At 36.5% G+C, this 17,481-nt stretch overlaps 1 protein-coding gene across 1 annotated transcript; it reads left to right on the top strand.

Moving 5' to 3' along the window:
- The first annotated feature begins 73 nt into the window (after positions 1–73).
- LOC121384747 (60 kDa SS-A/Ro ribonucleoprotein-like) lies at positions 74–16,355 on the top strand. The gene is made up of 8 exons (XM_041515286.1): positions 74–205; positions 3,716–4,325; positions 4,817–5,034; positions 5,513–5,664; positions 7,117–7,246; positions 8,039–8,308; positions 11,284–11,453; positions 11,919–16,355. The coding sequence occupies exons 2-8, from the start codon at positions 3,821–3,823 to the stop codon at positions 12,049–12,051; spliced, it is 1,578 nt and encodes a 525-aa protein (XP_041371220.1). The 5' UTR covers positions 74–205; positions 3,716–3,820; the 3' UTR covers positions 12,052–16,355.
- The last annotated feature ends 1,126 nt before the right edge of the window (positions 16,356–17,481 follow it).

Below are 17,481 nucleotides of genomic sequence, written 5' to 3'. Positions count from 1 at the left end.
TTTCGTCTAAAAATCGCTACATTTAATATATATTTGTAAATTTAGTCCTACGTAAAAAAGGCTATTCAAATGTATTCAGACCGCATTCGGAAGACTTCGACCTATTTCGGTCGCATTTCAGGAAATCGGCCGGAAGACGTTCCCAATGTTCGAACACACATGAACTGATGACGTTCTTCACAGATGGGGTTATAAGAAAAGGCTGGTAAGATAACGTCATAATTAAAACAAAAATAAGACAATGTTATAATTAAGTTTAGGAATCTGATTGAATTGTGTGACATAGCATTCATTATTTGTACCAGTTGACCATTCAGTACATTGATGGCATGAATTGGGCCTAATCGATTAAATTGTTATTGGAAGTGGAAGAACCTGCCCCATCAACAGAGACTTGTGGCATTCACTGATGATTCAGAATGAAAGAACTGGGTTGGGCCCGTGCTTATAAAACTTTAAGAGTCCAAACTCTATCTCAAATGACGTCACACTTTGTATGGCGTTGTCATGACATTAGTGTCTCAGACTCTAATACTAGTATTAGACTCCCGTCTTTACACTAAACGTTCTATAAGCACGGGCCCTGGTTTTACATACTCGTATACCACGAACGTTTCAAGCATGCCCATCAAAAGCTTAGCCTCTGACATCACCAGTGACTAAGTCTGGGACAGATGGGGAGTGGTGAGTTTGAGGTGGGCAGAATTTGGAATAAAAAAGACCTAAAGCCAAAAAAGATAGCAAACACTATCTAATCATGTCTGGATTAAAAACTTACGTCCAAAAGTAAAATTTGAATGCTCGGCCGAAAATGTTTTAAGGTGATGTAATCAGTTTTGATGCGCTGTCAAAAATAAAGTGCGTTGGACTATTTATAAAACAATAAACATAAAATTTTGAACTGCAGCCTAAAAGTTTAAAGTCCGACTAAGCCCTTGCTTGGAGGTAAAGTTGGTTGGAAGGTTGGTGCCTAAGGTGATGAGATGAACTGTCAGTTGTGGAACTGTGGTACAAGTCTCCTCCACCTGTAACCTAGCAGGGTTTTAGCTAGTTCAGTGTAATGGGTGCCAGTGGACAGTGTTGTTGTCCATGTCTCTGAAGAGGATCCCTTGTCTGTAAAGACCATCATGGCGCAACATCACCACAAGACAGATAGTCTGATCACGTAGGTCTGTGTCGTGGATCGCCACCTCACTGCTGTCGGGGAAGCGCTTGAAGGTTCCCTCTTGGAGGTCGCCTGGCAATGAGTCCATGTTGGTGGTATTGCCTACCAAGTACTTAAGAGTACTGGTTTTCGATCTTGCTGACCTGTAAGCTCCAGGAGGTGAAGTCCCTGCCTTGGCTGGCTGGTCACTCGGGGGAGTGACAACCTTTCATTTCACAACAATTTCAGCCTTGTTCATCTCAATGGAGTCCCTCAGGGGTGAGGGCCTCGACAGAGATGAATGGAGAGGAGCAGGAATGGGAGACGCCGGACGTGGAGTCTCACATGGCTGTGTTGAGTTCCTCTCCTGGCATCAGTGACTCGTCCAGCTTTGCTGGCTGAGCAGGCTTGGTCGGCTTGGCAGGTCGGGCTGGGGGAGGCGACCCTGCCAGAAGTTATGCTGTCAGGTTTGGTCCCCACTGTGCCACCTCTGGCGCACATTTCCTCTTCCGTTATCTTCTTCCTCTTCCTCTCTTCGGAGCCGGCTCACTGTACAAGGTCACAGTTGCCTGTGACCCAGTGTATGCAAGGCAGTACTCCAATAGCATCCCATATAACTTGATTAGTTCCCCCTTAGGGCAAATCGAGAGAACACACAGAAATGTGTATCATCATCGCTGTCACAAAATCAGAATGAAACCAGTTGACATTCAGAGCTATTTTCTTTTACTTATATCCCATTAAGGTTGAAGCACACTAACCTGGCCACACCTCAGCTATCTGGACTGTCTGTCCAGGACTGGGCTAGTGGTTAATGAGAGACAGTTTAATGCAGTGACCTTAAAACTCACTGAGCCAATCCAGCATAGCCTTAGCTAGCGGTAAAAATAACAGAAACTTAATACAGTCTGAACCAAATTGTTAACAACTAAGATAAATTACTCTCCTACCTAGTTATTGATATTGACGTTTTTATTATGTAACCTTCCTGAAGTGGCTGCAAAATGGTATTTCAGAGCCTCTAGATTTCGAAATTTCCTGGGGCATGCCTCTGGACCCCCTAGTGTCTGGCATTTTGCATGATCATTTGTTCCAAGAATTCATTTGGCCCCACACACACACACACCCTCCCAATAAAAAACCCAAATCCTAGCCACAGCCCTGTTCTGGGTTGCGAACCCAGTACCTACCACCTTAAGTCAGATCGTTTAACCACTACACCACAGAATCCGTTTTTAGCATTCATTCACTTTACCCATTGGGCTATTTCTCGTTCCAGTCAGTGCACCACAACTGGTATATCAAAGGCCGTGGTATGTACTATCCTGTCTGTGGGATGGTGCACATAAAAGATCCCTTGCTGTCAATATCTGTGTGGTCCCTAACCATATGTCGGACGCCATATAACCGTAAATAAAATGTGTTGAGTGCATCGTTAAATAAAACATTTCTTTCTTTCTTTCATTCACTTTATGTATAAATATTTACATCCAATTCAGCTATCTGGGCTGTGTCCAGGACAGTGGGTTAGTGTGTTAGAGGTTTCTGAAATAGATGTTGGTATGGCCTTATACCTACCCACTGAAGTCATTTAACTGTAAAAAAAAAAATATATAGAGAATACTAAACGAGTCCCTGTGAGAGACCGTTTATATTACAACGAGTGTGTTTTCGATCGTACATCACGAGCGGAAGCGAGTGATGTACGATCGACAACACACGAGTTGTAATATAAACAGTCTCTCACGGGGACGAGTATAGTATTCTATTTATTACAACGCACTACATTATTAATTTGAATCGCCAAATATATTTTTTGTCTCTCACTAAACAGGACACTGAACGTAAACAAAACAGCGGAGTGATTCAGAGCGCATAACCCTTCTTTGCCTATGCACTCTTTTTATACTACTAAAGTATTTATGCTTTCGCAATGTCATAGAGTCCCTCCATCCCAAAAATAAAAATAATTAAAACAAATAACACACACTAGTAGTAAACAGCTGTAAATTGTAAAGCATGTGTATAATAAAAAGCAAACAAATACACAGGAATTGAAATAATTAGTTTTGAATTTGAATGACGTCAGTATTCCAATGACGTCACTTTGCATCTCCTTACAATAACTATAAATTGGGTACATGACGTTTCCGTTTTAAGAATGCTGGAAATATTTCAGTGCAAAATTGCTATTGATTTTTTTTTTTTTTTGAACAACACACCTGAATGTGTTTGAAGAAAATCTTGGGATTAAAACATTGTACCTTTTACTAAATATGGCTTTCAAGTGAAATTACGGTAAGATATGCTACATTTATTATGTACAAAGCCAAAACAAGGGTGCGAAAAGTGATCGGAGGTCATGACCTATCAAAAAGCATATCTCACATTGTGGGATATGAAAAATCTTTCACGGGTATCTCCGTCACCGCGGTGTAATAAATATATATATATTATAATTAGAGTACTTCACAGAGGAAAACAATGTTTGTTGGACATTTTAGCATAATTTAAACTCTGCATATTTTGTGTGTAACATGTTTTATTAACAAAATCTTTCTTTAATTCCAGTTCAGATTTCACCAAAGCTGATTTTTCGAAAAGAGTCTGAGTCACCGAAAAAGAACAACCAACAATCCGAGAGTGCCACTGGTTAGGTGGAGTTGACAAATCGCCATGTGTGACAGCGATATGAAAGATATGGACAGACTGTTACGATATCTGTGCTTCGGCTCCGAGTCTTGTTTCAAGGTGTGCAGCCCGCCCGTCGGTCCGGTCCCTGCTTTCCTCATGAACCTGCTGGGGGATGGGAAAGGGGAAGAGGTCGTGCGCGAGGTGACCCGGTGTCACTCTGACAAGCGGTACGTCAGTCGAACGGGGATGTTCATCACGCTGGCCGTGTGTGTGCGTACCGAGTGCCAGAAAACAAAACAAGCGGCCTTGAAAGCAGCCCAGGAGATCTGCGTCCTGCCCAGCGATCTGTTCGGGTTCATCCACTATGCAATGAGTGTGGCCGAGTCACAGAAGGGCTGGGGAAGAGCCATGAGGAACATGGTGCACACGTGGTACAACTCGAGGAACGGCAAGGAACTGGCCGCGCTGACCACCAGGTTCAAGACATCTGCAGGCTGGTCTCATGTGGATCTGTTGAGGCTCAGCCACATAAAAGCTACAAATCCAGGTGTGTATATTACATATTGTATTCCTTATTGTCTTGTGCCCAGCAGGTGTGCTATTTGCCCTTCCAACCAGTACTTTGGCAGTGCTTATCGTTTGAAAATAATTGATAAAAATCAGGGCTCACATTGGAAATAATTGTTTTAGCCATTTTAATATATGTACAGTATTTTCTTGAAAATTATAAAAAAAAATTGACACTTTAAAGAACATTTTATTAGCAAAATACTGAATGTTGTAGCCACTCTGTATAAAAATTAATATTTGTTTAATTTGGCAATATATAGGGTGAGCCGTGAAAAAAATATTCCTTACAAAATCAACATTTTTGATGTATACTATTAACAGGTGTAAGGAGAGGTAAGTTGCAACCCCCCTCCAATTAGACATAGTGCTGTATCAAGTGATACGCAATTGAAATGATCACTCTCTTGATTTTTAGACAAATGATTATAATTTTTTTTTTTTTTTTTTTAAACCTTTGATTTTGTGCAGGTGTTGAACTTGTATTGAAGTACCTGGCCAAGGGAATGGAGGCTGCCAGGAATCTGGTTGTGGAGGACTCGAGTAGTGACGTGAAGGAGATTCTCGAGTACCTGCAGGCTGTGGACACGGTGAAACACTCGCAGGATGACCAGCAGATTGCACGGCTTGTGGAGCAGCACAGGCTCACTAAGGAACACATACCCACCCCGATGTTGAAATCTCTGGAGGTTTGTATTGGTGTATCACAAAGGAACACATACCCACCCCAATGCTGAAATCTGTGAAGGTTTGTATTGGTGTATTACTAAGGAACACATACTCACCCCGATGCTGAAATCTCTGGAGGTTTGTATTGGTTTTTATAACAAAGGAACACATAGCCACCCCGATGCTGAAATCTCTGGAGGTTTGTATTGGTGTATCACAAAGGAACACATACCCACCTTGATGCTGAAATCTCTGGAGGTTTGTATTGGTGTATCACAAAGGAACACACCCACCCTGATGCTAAAATCTCTGGAGGTTTGTATTGGTGTATCACAAAGGAACACACACCCACCCTGATGCTGACATCTCTGGAGGTTTGTATTGGTATATCACTGTACAATAAAAAAGTTTGTCTTTACTGTTGATAGAACTAAGTGACTTGTCAAATTTCGTGCTCTATTTAAGTGGTTCACATGCTTCTATTTTCTTCGTTTCCAGGTGTGGACCACTCTTGTGAGTAGTCTCCCCTTGTCTGAACTTCTCACCAGCTTTGGCAAGTTGACAAGTATTGGTCTGCTGGAGAAAGACTCCCAGGCGGCAGGCACAGTAGTTTCGAGACTGAGCAATGCCAGTGAAGTTAAAACATCAGGGTATGCATGAATAGTTTACCAAGGACCATCAAGTCTAATGTCCATTTTCAAGATGTATCCAGTTTTGAGAGGTTAAGTTCTGCACAGATTACTAAAAATGGACTGTTAAAAAAAGTCTGGTTTTGAGGAAATTCCAGTTTTCAGAGGATACAGTTTTGAACACTAGCTGTTCGATATATAATAAAATGAAAGTAAAAACCCCTTACTAGCTCTGACAGAAAACATACCAACAGGGTTTCTGCCAGAGGTAAAATGGGTATGGCACAATACCCAAATGTTTTTGCAGATTTTATTTTTTTAAGTTGACTTTTTAACATAATTAATGACTTGTCATTACTGTATGATTTTCTTTACCCTAACCCTAAACCTAACCTATTTTGTTTTTCTGGGGGAGACCGTTCATACCCTCTATTGACTGGTTGCATTCAGCACACACATTATGAATATTCAATTTTATAGTGCCATACCAAAATGGGTTTTTCTGGCAGAAACGCTGACCAGAAATTTGACCCACAGGTGGCAGAATTGGTAAACCATAATGTGATAATAGATTTTTAATTACAGGCTTCTGAAAATTGTGACAAAGATGGTTTTGTTCATGCCTTGCTGATGCAAGTCTAGTTTTGAACAACCCATTGTTTGTCCATTCATTTACATTTAGGACATCATTTGCATGATCATGACAGGTTAAGCACAAATGAAATGTGTTACCTAAATTTGTTTCAGCATAACCCATACATGATTTTGCTCATTTTCTCTTCTCAGAAGCCTGGTCTACGGTCAACGACAGTCACTTTTCGGACACTTGTTTTGGCTTCATACACAATAAATAAAACATATCCAATGGTAATTTTTTGATATGATATATTTGACAAAAGATATTTTTTAGTTCTTTCATTTTTTAAATCTTAAACTTAATATTTTGTGCAAAATTATGAAAAATAAAAACATACCAACCTGTAAACAGCGTTGTTTGCTTGTTGTAGAATTTTGACAGGGGACACGGTTAATAGACCAGTTTTTATTTTAATGTGGCGAAGCACTGTTATAATTAGCAAATTTTGAATTTAAATGACGTCAGTATTTCAATGACGTCACTTTGCATCTCCTTACAATAACCATAAACTAGGTACATGACATTTTCGTTTTAAGAATACTGAAAAAATTCCGATGCAAAATTGCTATTGAAAAGTTTTTGTTTGAACATTACTAATGCACCTGATTGTGTTTGAAGAAAATCTTGTAATTAAAAAATTGTACCTTTTATAAAATATTGATTATAAGTGATATTACGGTAAGATATGCCGTATTTTTATTGTGTACGAATCCAAAACAAGGGTGCGAAATGAGACTGTAGTCGACGTTAGTGTCTTTTCTTGTGATTTTGAGAGTTTTTAATACTGTCTGATCAAATTATTTAAGTAAAACATCTTTGTTATTTCATTTGACCAGAATCAACCCCATGTCTGTTTTGGTGGCCCAGCGAGTGTACGAACACAACATCTACAAGAAGGACAAATTGAAACACAATAAAGCTGTTGTAGAGTCACTCGACGCGGCGATGGCCAGCGCTATTAGTCAGGTATTTATAATGATACGTGATAAGATGCAGAGGCCTCCGCCTGTTACTGACCCCGATCGGGCTGCTGATGCTCCCTTGCACCTGCCAATGCAGGCAGTCCGCCTCTCCACCCCACCCTTTCCTGTCCTGGGCAGAAGAGCCGGCTGAGGCCGGTACCTGTACCCAAGACACGTATGCATTACAACAGCTTGTTCTGAATGTGCACGTTAAACACCCTGATCTGACCTGACTGATGCAGAGACTTGGAGGGTTTGGGAATTTGGAGAGTAAAACAGTTTTTAACTACTGTAGTGGGCTATTCATTTAGGTGTGAAGGCAGACTGCTGACAAAAGGGTCCACTAGGTTTATATTCGAACACCCCCCTCCAGGACCAGATCATGCTAAGCCCTGATGATATATGCATACACCAAATTACACCATGACTTTTAATTTACAAATATAATTTTGTGTGTACGAACACTGAATGTGCCAGTGATTACTGTATTTTATTGTTGATCCAGATGTTCTGTTTTGTCACAATGGTTGTAGAGAATAACTAACGAGGAGTGACAGATTATCTGTCTCAAGAAAACAGTAGATCAATAAAACTTTATATATTAAATTATTGATTAAAACATGTAAATTGACTAACTAATGGACACATTAATTGAATGAAAACAAAGTTCTTGCCATATAGTGAACATCCAACTGAATGACATTATTTTAAAGCCTGCTTGTTGTAGTTATCCTTGTGGAAAAATCTCAGATATTTTATACAATATGGTTAATAACTGATAGTCTTATATCTTCAGAACATGCCTAAAACGAACAAAAAGTACTTGATAGCAGTTAAGCTTGGTCTGAACCACACCCGAGCTAAAGGAACACATCGTGGCAATTCTGTGCGTGGGACCGAGGCTCTATCACCATCTTTTGCCGCTGCTGGCGTTGCTCACATCCTCGTCAATGTGGAGAGTCAATGTCAGCTTGTGTATTTCGTGTCCGAGGTGTCACAACTCAGCCTTACAAAGGAGAAAAAAATTGTTGACATCTGCAAAGATATTGCTGACGCTTCAAGTTCGGTAAGTTGGGGTAGTATATATAGAGAATATTCCCTGAGTGTCTTGTGTTGGTAAAAGTATGAAATCTGAGGCTTGCCGAGGATTTTTATACTTTTATCAATGAGGAGGGTAGTCTTTTTATCATCCATTATCATTCTTTTTATTTGCGACAATTGTAAACAATGTCAGTAATGTGGGTTGAATGTCACTATATTTTGCAGCGGTAGACTCGTTAACTAGCAGAACGACAGTGGTGTGACGTCACTAATGATAGGTTTAGTGCTGAAACATACACAGTGACGTAACAAAAGAAGCGATATCTCCTAGGAGAATATTGCAGGAGATATCACAAATTATAGTGCCAGCGATATCTCCTACAAAATCCTTTAATGGATGATAAATGTGTATATACATTACAGGCCTGCACAAATTGCACGAATGACCATTTTGTTTGTGCATCGGTTATGCCATTTTATTTGGCATAACTGATTTACCGTTTGTGTAAAATTTACTGAATGATTAATCCCGGCAACGTACCAACATATTTTTATCGTGAGTACAAACATTAGACTTGTTCCCGGCACAGTGCTTTTTCGTAGTGCATAACATAACCAATCAAGTTTGTATAAATATCTTGTGAAGTAGGTGCATTCCCATTGGTTGTTAGAAGGCGTTGTAGCCGAATTTAATCAATCAAAAATAGCGATATTGTGATGGTCATTACAATCTTGAACTGGATCAGCAACCAGGGTAAACCAGAGTCACAGTGACCTTATTATTAACTGTAATTCCGAATCGGATAGTGACAGTGATGATGACGAGTGTCAATGGTAATGACAGTGACAGTATCAGTATCCACTGTTCCTCAAATGAGGAAGATGGCTGAATGTCATGACATTATATACACATAAAAGACTTATATTATAAAATTAATGGTAAGCAATTGCCTTGCAATGAATTTTTATTTATTTACACGTAGTTATGCACACATGATGATGTGTTTTATATAATAGGTCAAGTCTAACATTCACTATGTTTTGGTAATTTATTACAATAGTTCTAATCATTATTATTATTTTTAAATCTCTGAAACATTTGTATACATATACTTTTTACTTACCATTGCCACTCTCTTGTTTCTCAAAATTAAGTATATATATATAATTACAAACTTTCTGAAATTATACGATTTACTGTATTCTGATTGGCTGACGTCACTAAAAAAACAAGCGTTATCCTTCCATAAACCTCATAAAAATATGTCATCACGGAAGACCAAGATCGATTGGAACTATTTTTAGCTGGATGGGCGAGAAGCCCAATGACCCAGTTCGGTGATCGTTTTAAAAGTAGAACAAGGAAGTGACCTGTTTTCTTGATTAAAAAAATAAGAGAAACTGGATGAGATATTCATGTTATAAATTTAAAAAAATTACAACATATTTTTTATTTGTTTTTATTCTGTTAAAAAAAAACCCCAAAACATCCAGTAGTATGTATACATGTATTCCTACGTTTATTTACAGAACATGGCTGACGGTAAGAACGAAAGAAATTATTTTTGAGTGTTTTAAGGTACACTTCTTGTACTGTTTGTAATAATAAGAAATGTTTCTCATTGTTTAGGAATTTATTGATGTATAAAAGTCACAAATGTAGTATAAAATCGCGTAGCGTAGCGAAGCGATTTTATACCATTTGTGACTTTTATACATTGATAAATTCCTAAACAATGAGAAACAATTCTTATATATATTTTTATTATAAAGAAAAAACCCAGGTTATGCAAACCAAAATCTTTTGGCATAACCCCTTTTCCGGTTATGCAAATTTTTAAATTGCGCAGGCCTGCTATACAGTGTCTTTATCAGGGTTCGCACACTCCTGAAAATTCCCGGAAAGTACTTTTAAAATTTTTTTAGGATGGAAAGTGCTTAAAACATCTGGAAAAATAATTTAAATTATAATTTAGAAATCTATTATATAATAAAATTTTCCGATGTTTCTGATGTATTATATAATATGCAAGGCCCTTTTAACAGTTTCTGATCGTTCTGATGTATTATATAATATGCAAGGCCCTTTTAACAGTTTCTGATCGTTCTGATGTATTATATAATATGCATGGCCCTTTTAACAGTTTCTGATTGTTCTGATCGCTTCTCTTTTGATCTGCACTGTCGACAGCCTTCTTTACACTTATCCCGATACAGCACTTCACAAAGATCTTTTTGCACTCAGGTGCAGTCAACTTCCATACACACATCGTTTTAAAATTGTGTCCAAAGATGAATTCCATAAATACAGTGTCAATGGATGTCGACATCTTTGTCACTTAAAGAGGGATGGCTATCTACACGACAGTCATATTTTTGAAGTAAATCCCTGTGTAAGGCGACCATACCCAGGGCTAGCTCTGGCACTCGCCAAATTCGCAAAACGATTGGCGAAATGTATTTTAATTTGGCGAAATAATTTCATGTAATATTTGATATTTTCTTACAAGTTTTAACAGATAATTTGGCAGAATTTTCTGCCGACCCAAAGCTAGCCATGATACCCCATTTTAACTTTCCTGTGCTAAGCATCCCTTCTTCCTACAAAAATGTTTTTTGTAAATAATTTTAGTTTGGTTTGACGTAAGAAGAAAAGTAAAAGTATTTTGGAAATAACAAAGAAAAAACCCCAACTATTTTTGTAAGTAATTTAGAAAATAATGTGTTCAGAAATAAATAACTTGGAGTAAATTTCTTAGTATGAAAAAAGGCGTTCCCTATGGGAAGGATTATGGTATATAAAATAATTGTGTTTGATTTCTGATTCATGATACTGTTTCAGTTTAGTTGTGTTTTTTATTCAGTGTACATTCAATAAAATTGGGGGGTTTTGTATTCAAAGGCTTTTAAAAACAATTTATTGTTGTAATAAGATTAAATGGATATGTAATAATACTTGTAACAATATAGCACAGGAACACTGACTGTTCTCATTAACAGATGGAAGCTGTCCTGGGCAGGTGTGACCTGTCAGCCCCAATACAGTGGGCCGAACGAAAGAAACTTGTTTTTGATGTGTTTATCATACTCACCGACTGCAAAGACTCAACCAGCCAGCCAGCAGAGGCACTACGCAAATACCGAACAAGTCTGAATCTACCTCAAACCAAGTTAGTAGTCAGTTCATTAAATAGTCGTCTTTGGCTTGTCATTCATTTTCTTGTTTTCTTGGGGGTTTGGTGGGGTGGGGTAGGGTTTGATGGGGTTTTGTTGTTGTTGGGTTTTTGGGGGGGGGGGGGGGGGCTTTGTGTGTGTGTTTTTTTATCTGATACCAAGTTAAATCTACCACATCACATTCACTATTACGCTGTTTAAGTTCAGTAATATTTGAAAAAACGCTTAGATAGAAACAATATGAGTACAATCATTTTAACACCTTTCTTTCCTCTTTTTTTTTTTTTAAATCAGAAATTAAAACTAAATTCTGTTATGAGTCAGTTTACAGAAACACAAGATATGGTACAGTGTTGGGAGAGAAAACATAAGAAATGCCGTCCATTTCTTTTGAAAAATGTTCTTTGCACCAGTATAAACCATGTACATCAGTGCACATTTGTTTCTGTGTTATTTATTAGGTTAGTTATCTGCGGACTGACGGCGAGCCATGTACATCCTGCAGACAGCAACGACAGCAACATTCTCGACATTGCCGGCTTCAACTCCAGTGTGTGCCAGGTCATCTACAACTTTGTTTGTGGCAACATCTAGAAAGTGGTGTTCAGTCCAAATGTCGCCACCATTTGACTGAACCATGTAACTCCAGTCGAGACCGTTTGCTGGAGAGACTGTCCTTGTCTGTGGCTCAGATCCAATGTGACAAAGGGAGGCCAGTTGACCAGGAACTAGAACACTAAAACGTCTGTAGGTCCTGTTGGGAGGAGGTCTAGCTGTACGAGTTAGAAGAGTGCTTCTTCTGTAGCAGTGGTGTTTGCTGAAATGCTTGTTTTTTTCATTAATGCATCCATTTCGCTGGTAGTAACTGGTTTTCTGTTCAGGGATATAAAAAGAAAAGAAAAAACCCACTTGAAAACTGTTACTGTTTTCTGTTCTTTGATGAAAAGAACACAATAACTCTATTTTTAGAGATTCTGCAGCAGATATTTTGTCTAAAGTCATAATCATCTCTGCCCATTACTGTTTAACTGCTGAAAAGTGATTTTGTCTATTGCTGTTTCACTAACAATAAGGGTTTTCCCTGTTTTTATTTTACTGGTAACACAAAATTCCGTATTCCTGTTTGTCTCATAAAAGAGGGTTTCCTTACAATTTCATTGAGGGATTTTTCTACTACCATTTCATTGATAACAAAGAGTTTTCTTACTGTTGTCTCAGTAGTAACAAGGCATTTTTTCGACTATAGTTTCATTGGTAACATAGGGTTTATCAACTACTGTTTCATTGGTAACAAAAGGTTTCCTTCTGATTTTCTGGAAATGAGGGGTATCCCTACTATTTCATTAGCAACAAAGGGTTTCCCTACTACTGTATCATGTAATAACCAGTATTTGTTACAAAATAAAAACATTTGTTGCAATTTATGAAGATTAGTAAATAATTGGGGAATTTTTTTCTAGTCCTACAAAGGGTTTCCCCGCTGCTGTTTTATATTTAGTGATAATAAAGAAGTTTTTCTACTACTCTATCATTGATAACAAAAGTGGTAATGCGGGGTTTCCCTACTGTTTCATTGGTAACAAAGGGTTTCCCTATTACTGTTTCAGTGGTCATAAAGGGTTACCCTACTTGATGTTTTAATGATAATCAAGGGGTTCCCTTACTACTGTATCATAGGTAACAAAGGGTTTCCCTATTACTGTTTCACTGGTGATACAATGTTTGCTGTTGCCTTACTGGGATGTTGAATGCTCCACACAAATCATTCCACTCTGCTAGCTCACTGAATGAAATTCACAACTTCACCATGCTGCATTTCAGACATACATGATACCAGTGTTTTGTTACATTGTTTTTTAAACTGGACTTTTCTTAGCATTTTGACATGTGATTTATATTGTAACTGAATGCCATATTAGTATGACTGTTCCACAAATGCAGCTCAGATGTATGTATGTTGGAAATCTAATTTTGTTACCTTAATATATAAAACCATTCATAAACAATTAAATTACTACATATATTTTTTAATATATATTATATAAATATTGTAATGATAATGATCAGTCTGATAATTTATGACTGCGTGTATCAGTTGTTTTGTCATTCTTGTTCAATATCATGAGCTCACCTTATTGAATAGAAAGTGAACCAGTTCTCACTGCATATCTCACTGACAGAAATTAGTTTTTCAGAGTTTGTGATAGCTTTTATTTATAATCTGACATTAACACAGAGTGACATCAGTTTTGTTTTCTTTCAGTTTACTTGTCTAGTCTTTAAATCACATGTAAGAAAGAATGAAACAGGCTAGAAAAAAGAAACGAAAAGAAAGATACAGGTTTGAAAATTTTATTTGAGATAAAATGCCCTAATAATTTACATGAAAAATATTACATTCACCGATACCAATGCTACACCATCCAGGAATTCAGGAATGGGAACTGGTCCCCAGAACACGATCCTTACACATGGTTTACATAGAGAATAACTAGTTAATGACGTCGGATATCTGCTTTATCCTGTGAAGGTAAAAACAGAAAATTCTGCGAGGCTCCATTAACTAGTTATTATCTTTATCCTGCAGACCATAAACATTAAGGAGAAAAGCTATTATTTCCTTTATTTCGGCCACATTGTAAAATGACCTAGAGGTTAAATGAGCCATTTTGTAATGTAGGCTATACGTGTGACGTCAAAAGTCATACCCTGCTAGTAGCAGGATATGACTTTGCTTTATCTGTCATCATATTCTGTCAGTAAAAACTGTGATTGCAGGATAAAGTTTATTCTAGAGACAAGCCAATGCCTTGTAGACATGCATCTGGGGGGTGATACTCTCGGTTGATTTCTTTCGCTGAAAACCACAGTATCACCTTCCAGGACACATATTTTCGAAGCTATCTTAAAGCTATGATATCATAAAACTGTTTTAGACTATGACATCACTATGATACATCATAGCCCCCAACAGTTTTACAATATTTTAGCACCAAGATAGCTTCGAAAATATGGGTTGAGATTTCCAAGTGGACGAATGAAGGTGGTCAACCATCCTGTTCACAGAATTTATTATGGTGGCCACATTTAGACATGTTAATGTTTCTAACTTTTCTTTTTGAGGCATTATTACAAAAACTGTTTCTGTCAGTTTCTTTCTTTTTTAGTTGAACATTTCTTTTCTGTTTGTATACCTTTAAATCCACCAAAATGATTGTTACGTAGTAAGTGTTAAACCTCTAAAATGTTTATATAAGTAGGTGGTCAACAAAGGTTGTCTTGGTTAGAAACCTTTACACAAAGGCAGGTCAAAGTTAAAAAATACCTCTAAATTAAGCCCAGAATACAATAAATGATTTCAAATGTAGTGCAATAATCCGATACTAATATTTAATGTACTGTGTGTAGTAAATACAAGGAAAGACATGGGAACTAATAAATTAGTGATATCTTAAGATCATTTTGAAATTGGTCATTTCCATTTCACAAAAGTATTTTCCAAAATTAATATATATTAATAATTAAGTAACTCAGAATTAGTAATTCTGAGATAACTTAATTAGTAATTCATATTGCTCTTCGAAAATACTTTTAAATGAATATTGAAGATTAATTAAGTGATAAACAAATATTTTAATTTAAACTACATGTGCATTGTTGTGTATGGAGAAGGTAAAGGTCTGTCCTGTGGATTGTGATATTGTGCTTCCTTCCTGTCCATTGTCATCCAAACCTTTTAAATGTTTTTCTGGAATCCGAGATGTAGCTACTAGCATATCCTAATTTTACTTGAATGTTGGATTAACAGCTGTTGCGTAACGTGGGTTGCCAGCGCCCAGGGCAAGGCAAGTATTGCGCTCCCTAACAAGTGGACCGTTAGCACTCCCTGAGATCCTTCCACCAGTCCATAATTTTGTGCCTGGGGCAACCGCCCCAGTGGCCCTGCCCACGCTATGCCACTGATTAACAGGTGGGTCCAAATTCAAGTGATAGGATTGCTTGGTAATATTATGAAACACTTTGTGTTGTGTAAACACATTTACGATGCTACAGTCCTAACTGGACATGTTGATTACAGTAAGGCCAGTCTTGTTTTAAAGATAATACTCATTTTTATTTAGAAGAAATATACATGTATCTTAAAAACATCTTCCATTGTTTTAGTGTATGCTATTGCCAGTATATATTGTGTGGTAATAATCGTGTATGTTTTTAATTTATTTTAAATAGTTGTTCTGTTATTACCTGATGTATTTTTAACCTTTATGTCTTAGCGAGTTAGAATATTTATTAGCTCTTAAGTGTATGAAGTTTTTGAGGATGGCTAGAGGTTGATTGTGACTTTCTGTGACTGTTATCCTTTTTTTTTTTAAAACAGGCATCAATATAAGTCAGAATTGTTACCCTGGGGCCTAATTCACAAAGGTCTCTTAGGCTCTGCTAGACAACAAAGCATCCTCTTTGCAAGTTTTTTTGCACTGCACTGCGAGATTGCCAAGTTGCCAGAGTTTAGTGAATTAGTCCCCTTGTTTCCAATAGGTTACTACATGTCAAAGTTAAGAAGGGTATTTTGTTCTCCACAATGTCATATAATTAAACAAAAAACACCACCTAAATATTTATCAGTTATGTTATTCGAATATCAAGATAAACATACAAGTATGAGTACAATGAGAACACTAATTAAATGTCAATGAATAACAAATGATCAGACCGAGTGTGTCAGATTTTATATTAATAATAATAATAATAAAGGTAAATCTATTGTAATCTATAAGTTACTAGATTTTATTATATAACATTTAGTGAAATATCTTTAAAATATTGGTGAAATAAAAGTGTTATCAGTCACTCGGTGACGATAACACATTTTAGAGTGAAAATTTCACTATTTCACTCTAAAATGTGTTAACATCACTGTAGAAAGTGTTATCTTCACTGTAAGAAAGCTGGAACTATTTTGCTGCTGGCATTTTAAAAATAAAGGTAAATTTCCAAAAGTTATATAATAAATAGAACATTTCATGTTTTTGTTTTTTTTTGTCAAATATGATTTATATCTCATCTCGTGAAGTTTGCAATCATATCACACTTGTCGTGCAATCACGACTCGTGAGATATGATTGCAAACTTCACTTGATGAGATATAAATCATTGTTGACAAAAAAAACATGAAATATCCTCTATTTATTCTTGTGGTAATCTGTACATGGGTTACCATATACTGTTGTTATTTTGATGCCTGTTACTGCGTTAGTGGTTTGTTAACTCAGGTTTGACGAAGAAGAAGTTTCAAACAATGAATACGTGAATAACTTAAAATACCATAAATTATATTGTTGCATTTACATTTATCTTTTACATGTTTTTACAGATTTATGTTGTCGAAAGGTGATTATCATTCATAGTACAGCACATTTGAAAATAACAGTTGATATATTTCAGGTAAATTAATATTGTGTATGGTTAAAGAAACAAAAAACAAACAAAACAAATCGTACAACATAAAAATTAGCCGATTCAATCCTGTTAATGCTCTGAATGTGTTGAAATAACTAATATTTTTAAATTTTTAGCTGATGACACTATACTAATAAGGTTGTATATTGAAAAAAAAAAACTAATTTAAAAAAAAAAAAAAAAAAAAAAAAAACAAGAAAAACTAAAAAATTTATTATGATTTTTTGCTGAAGTCAGTAAATACTAATACAGTCATATACTGAGAACATTATTATTATTATTTAAAAAAAAAAAAATTAAAAGAGAAACCTATTGAAAAAAAATTAATTGTTGTGAAGAAAATTACTTCTCAGAACTTTATAAAGGCATTTTGTGTCATGACAGCTGTGTATTGCACAGCATTCATCAATATTATAATATGTATCAAGTGCTTTATGTATTTATTATATATTCTGTTGTTTGCATTTAATATGGTTTTAAATCTCATATATTATCAAATGCCCGTATTCAACAGACACTAAAAAATTATTCTTTTGAAATAATCGATGTAGCATTTATTGTGAA

The sequence above is a fragment of the Gigantopelta aegis genome, chromosome 10, assembly GCF_016097555.1.
Source record: "Gigantopelta aegis isolate Gae_Host chromosome 10, Gae_host_genome, whole genome shotgun sequence".
NCBI lineage: Eukaryota > Metazoa > Mollusca > Gastropoda > Neomphalida > Peltospiridae > Gigantopelta > Gigantopelta aegis.
This window is presented reverse-complemented; position numbering and strand designations above follow the sequence as displayed.

Excerpts from the sequence above, each read along its gene's own strand:
- LOC121384747 (XM_041515286.1), top strand. The coding sequence starts at position 3,821 with ATGTGTGACAGCGATATGAAAGATATGGACAGACTGTTACGATATCTG. Across the intron at positions 4,326-4,816 it reads CATAAAAGCTACAAATCCAG|GTGTTGAACTTGTATTGAAG; the intron begins GTGTGTATATTA and ends GATTTTGTGCAG. Across the intron at positions 8,309-11,283 it reads TTGCTGACGCTTCAAGTTCG|ATGGAAGCTGTCCTGGGCAG; the intron begins GTAAGTTGGGGT and ends TCTCATTAACAG.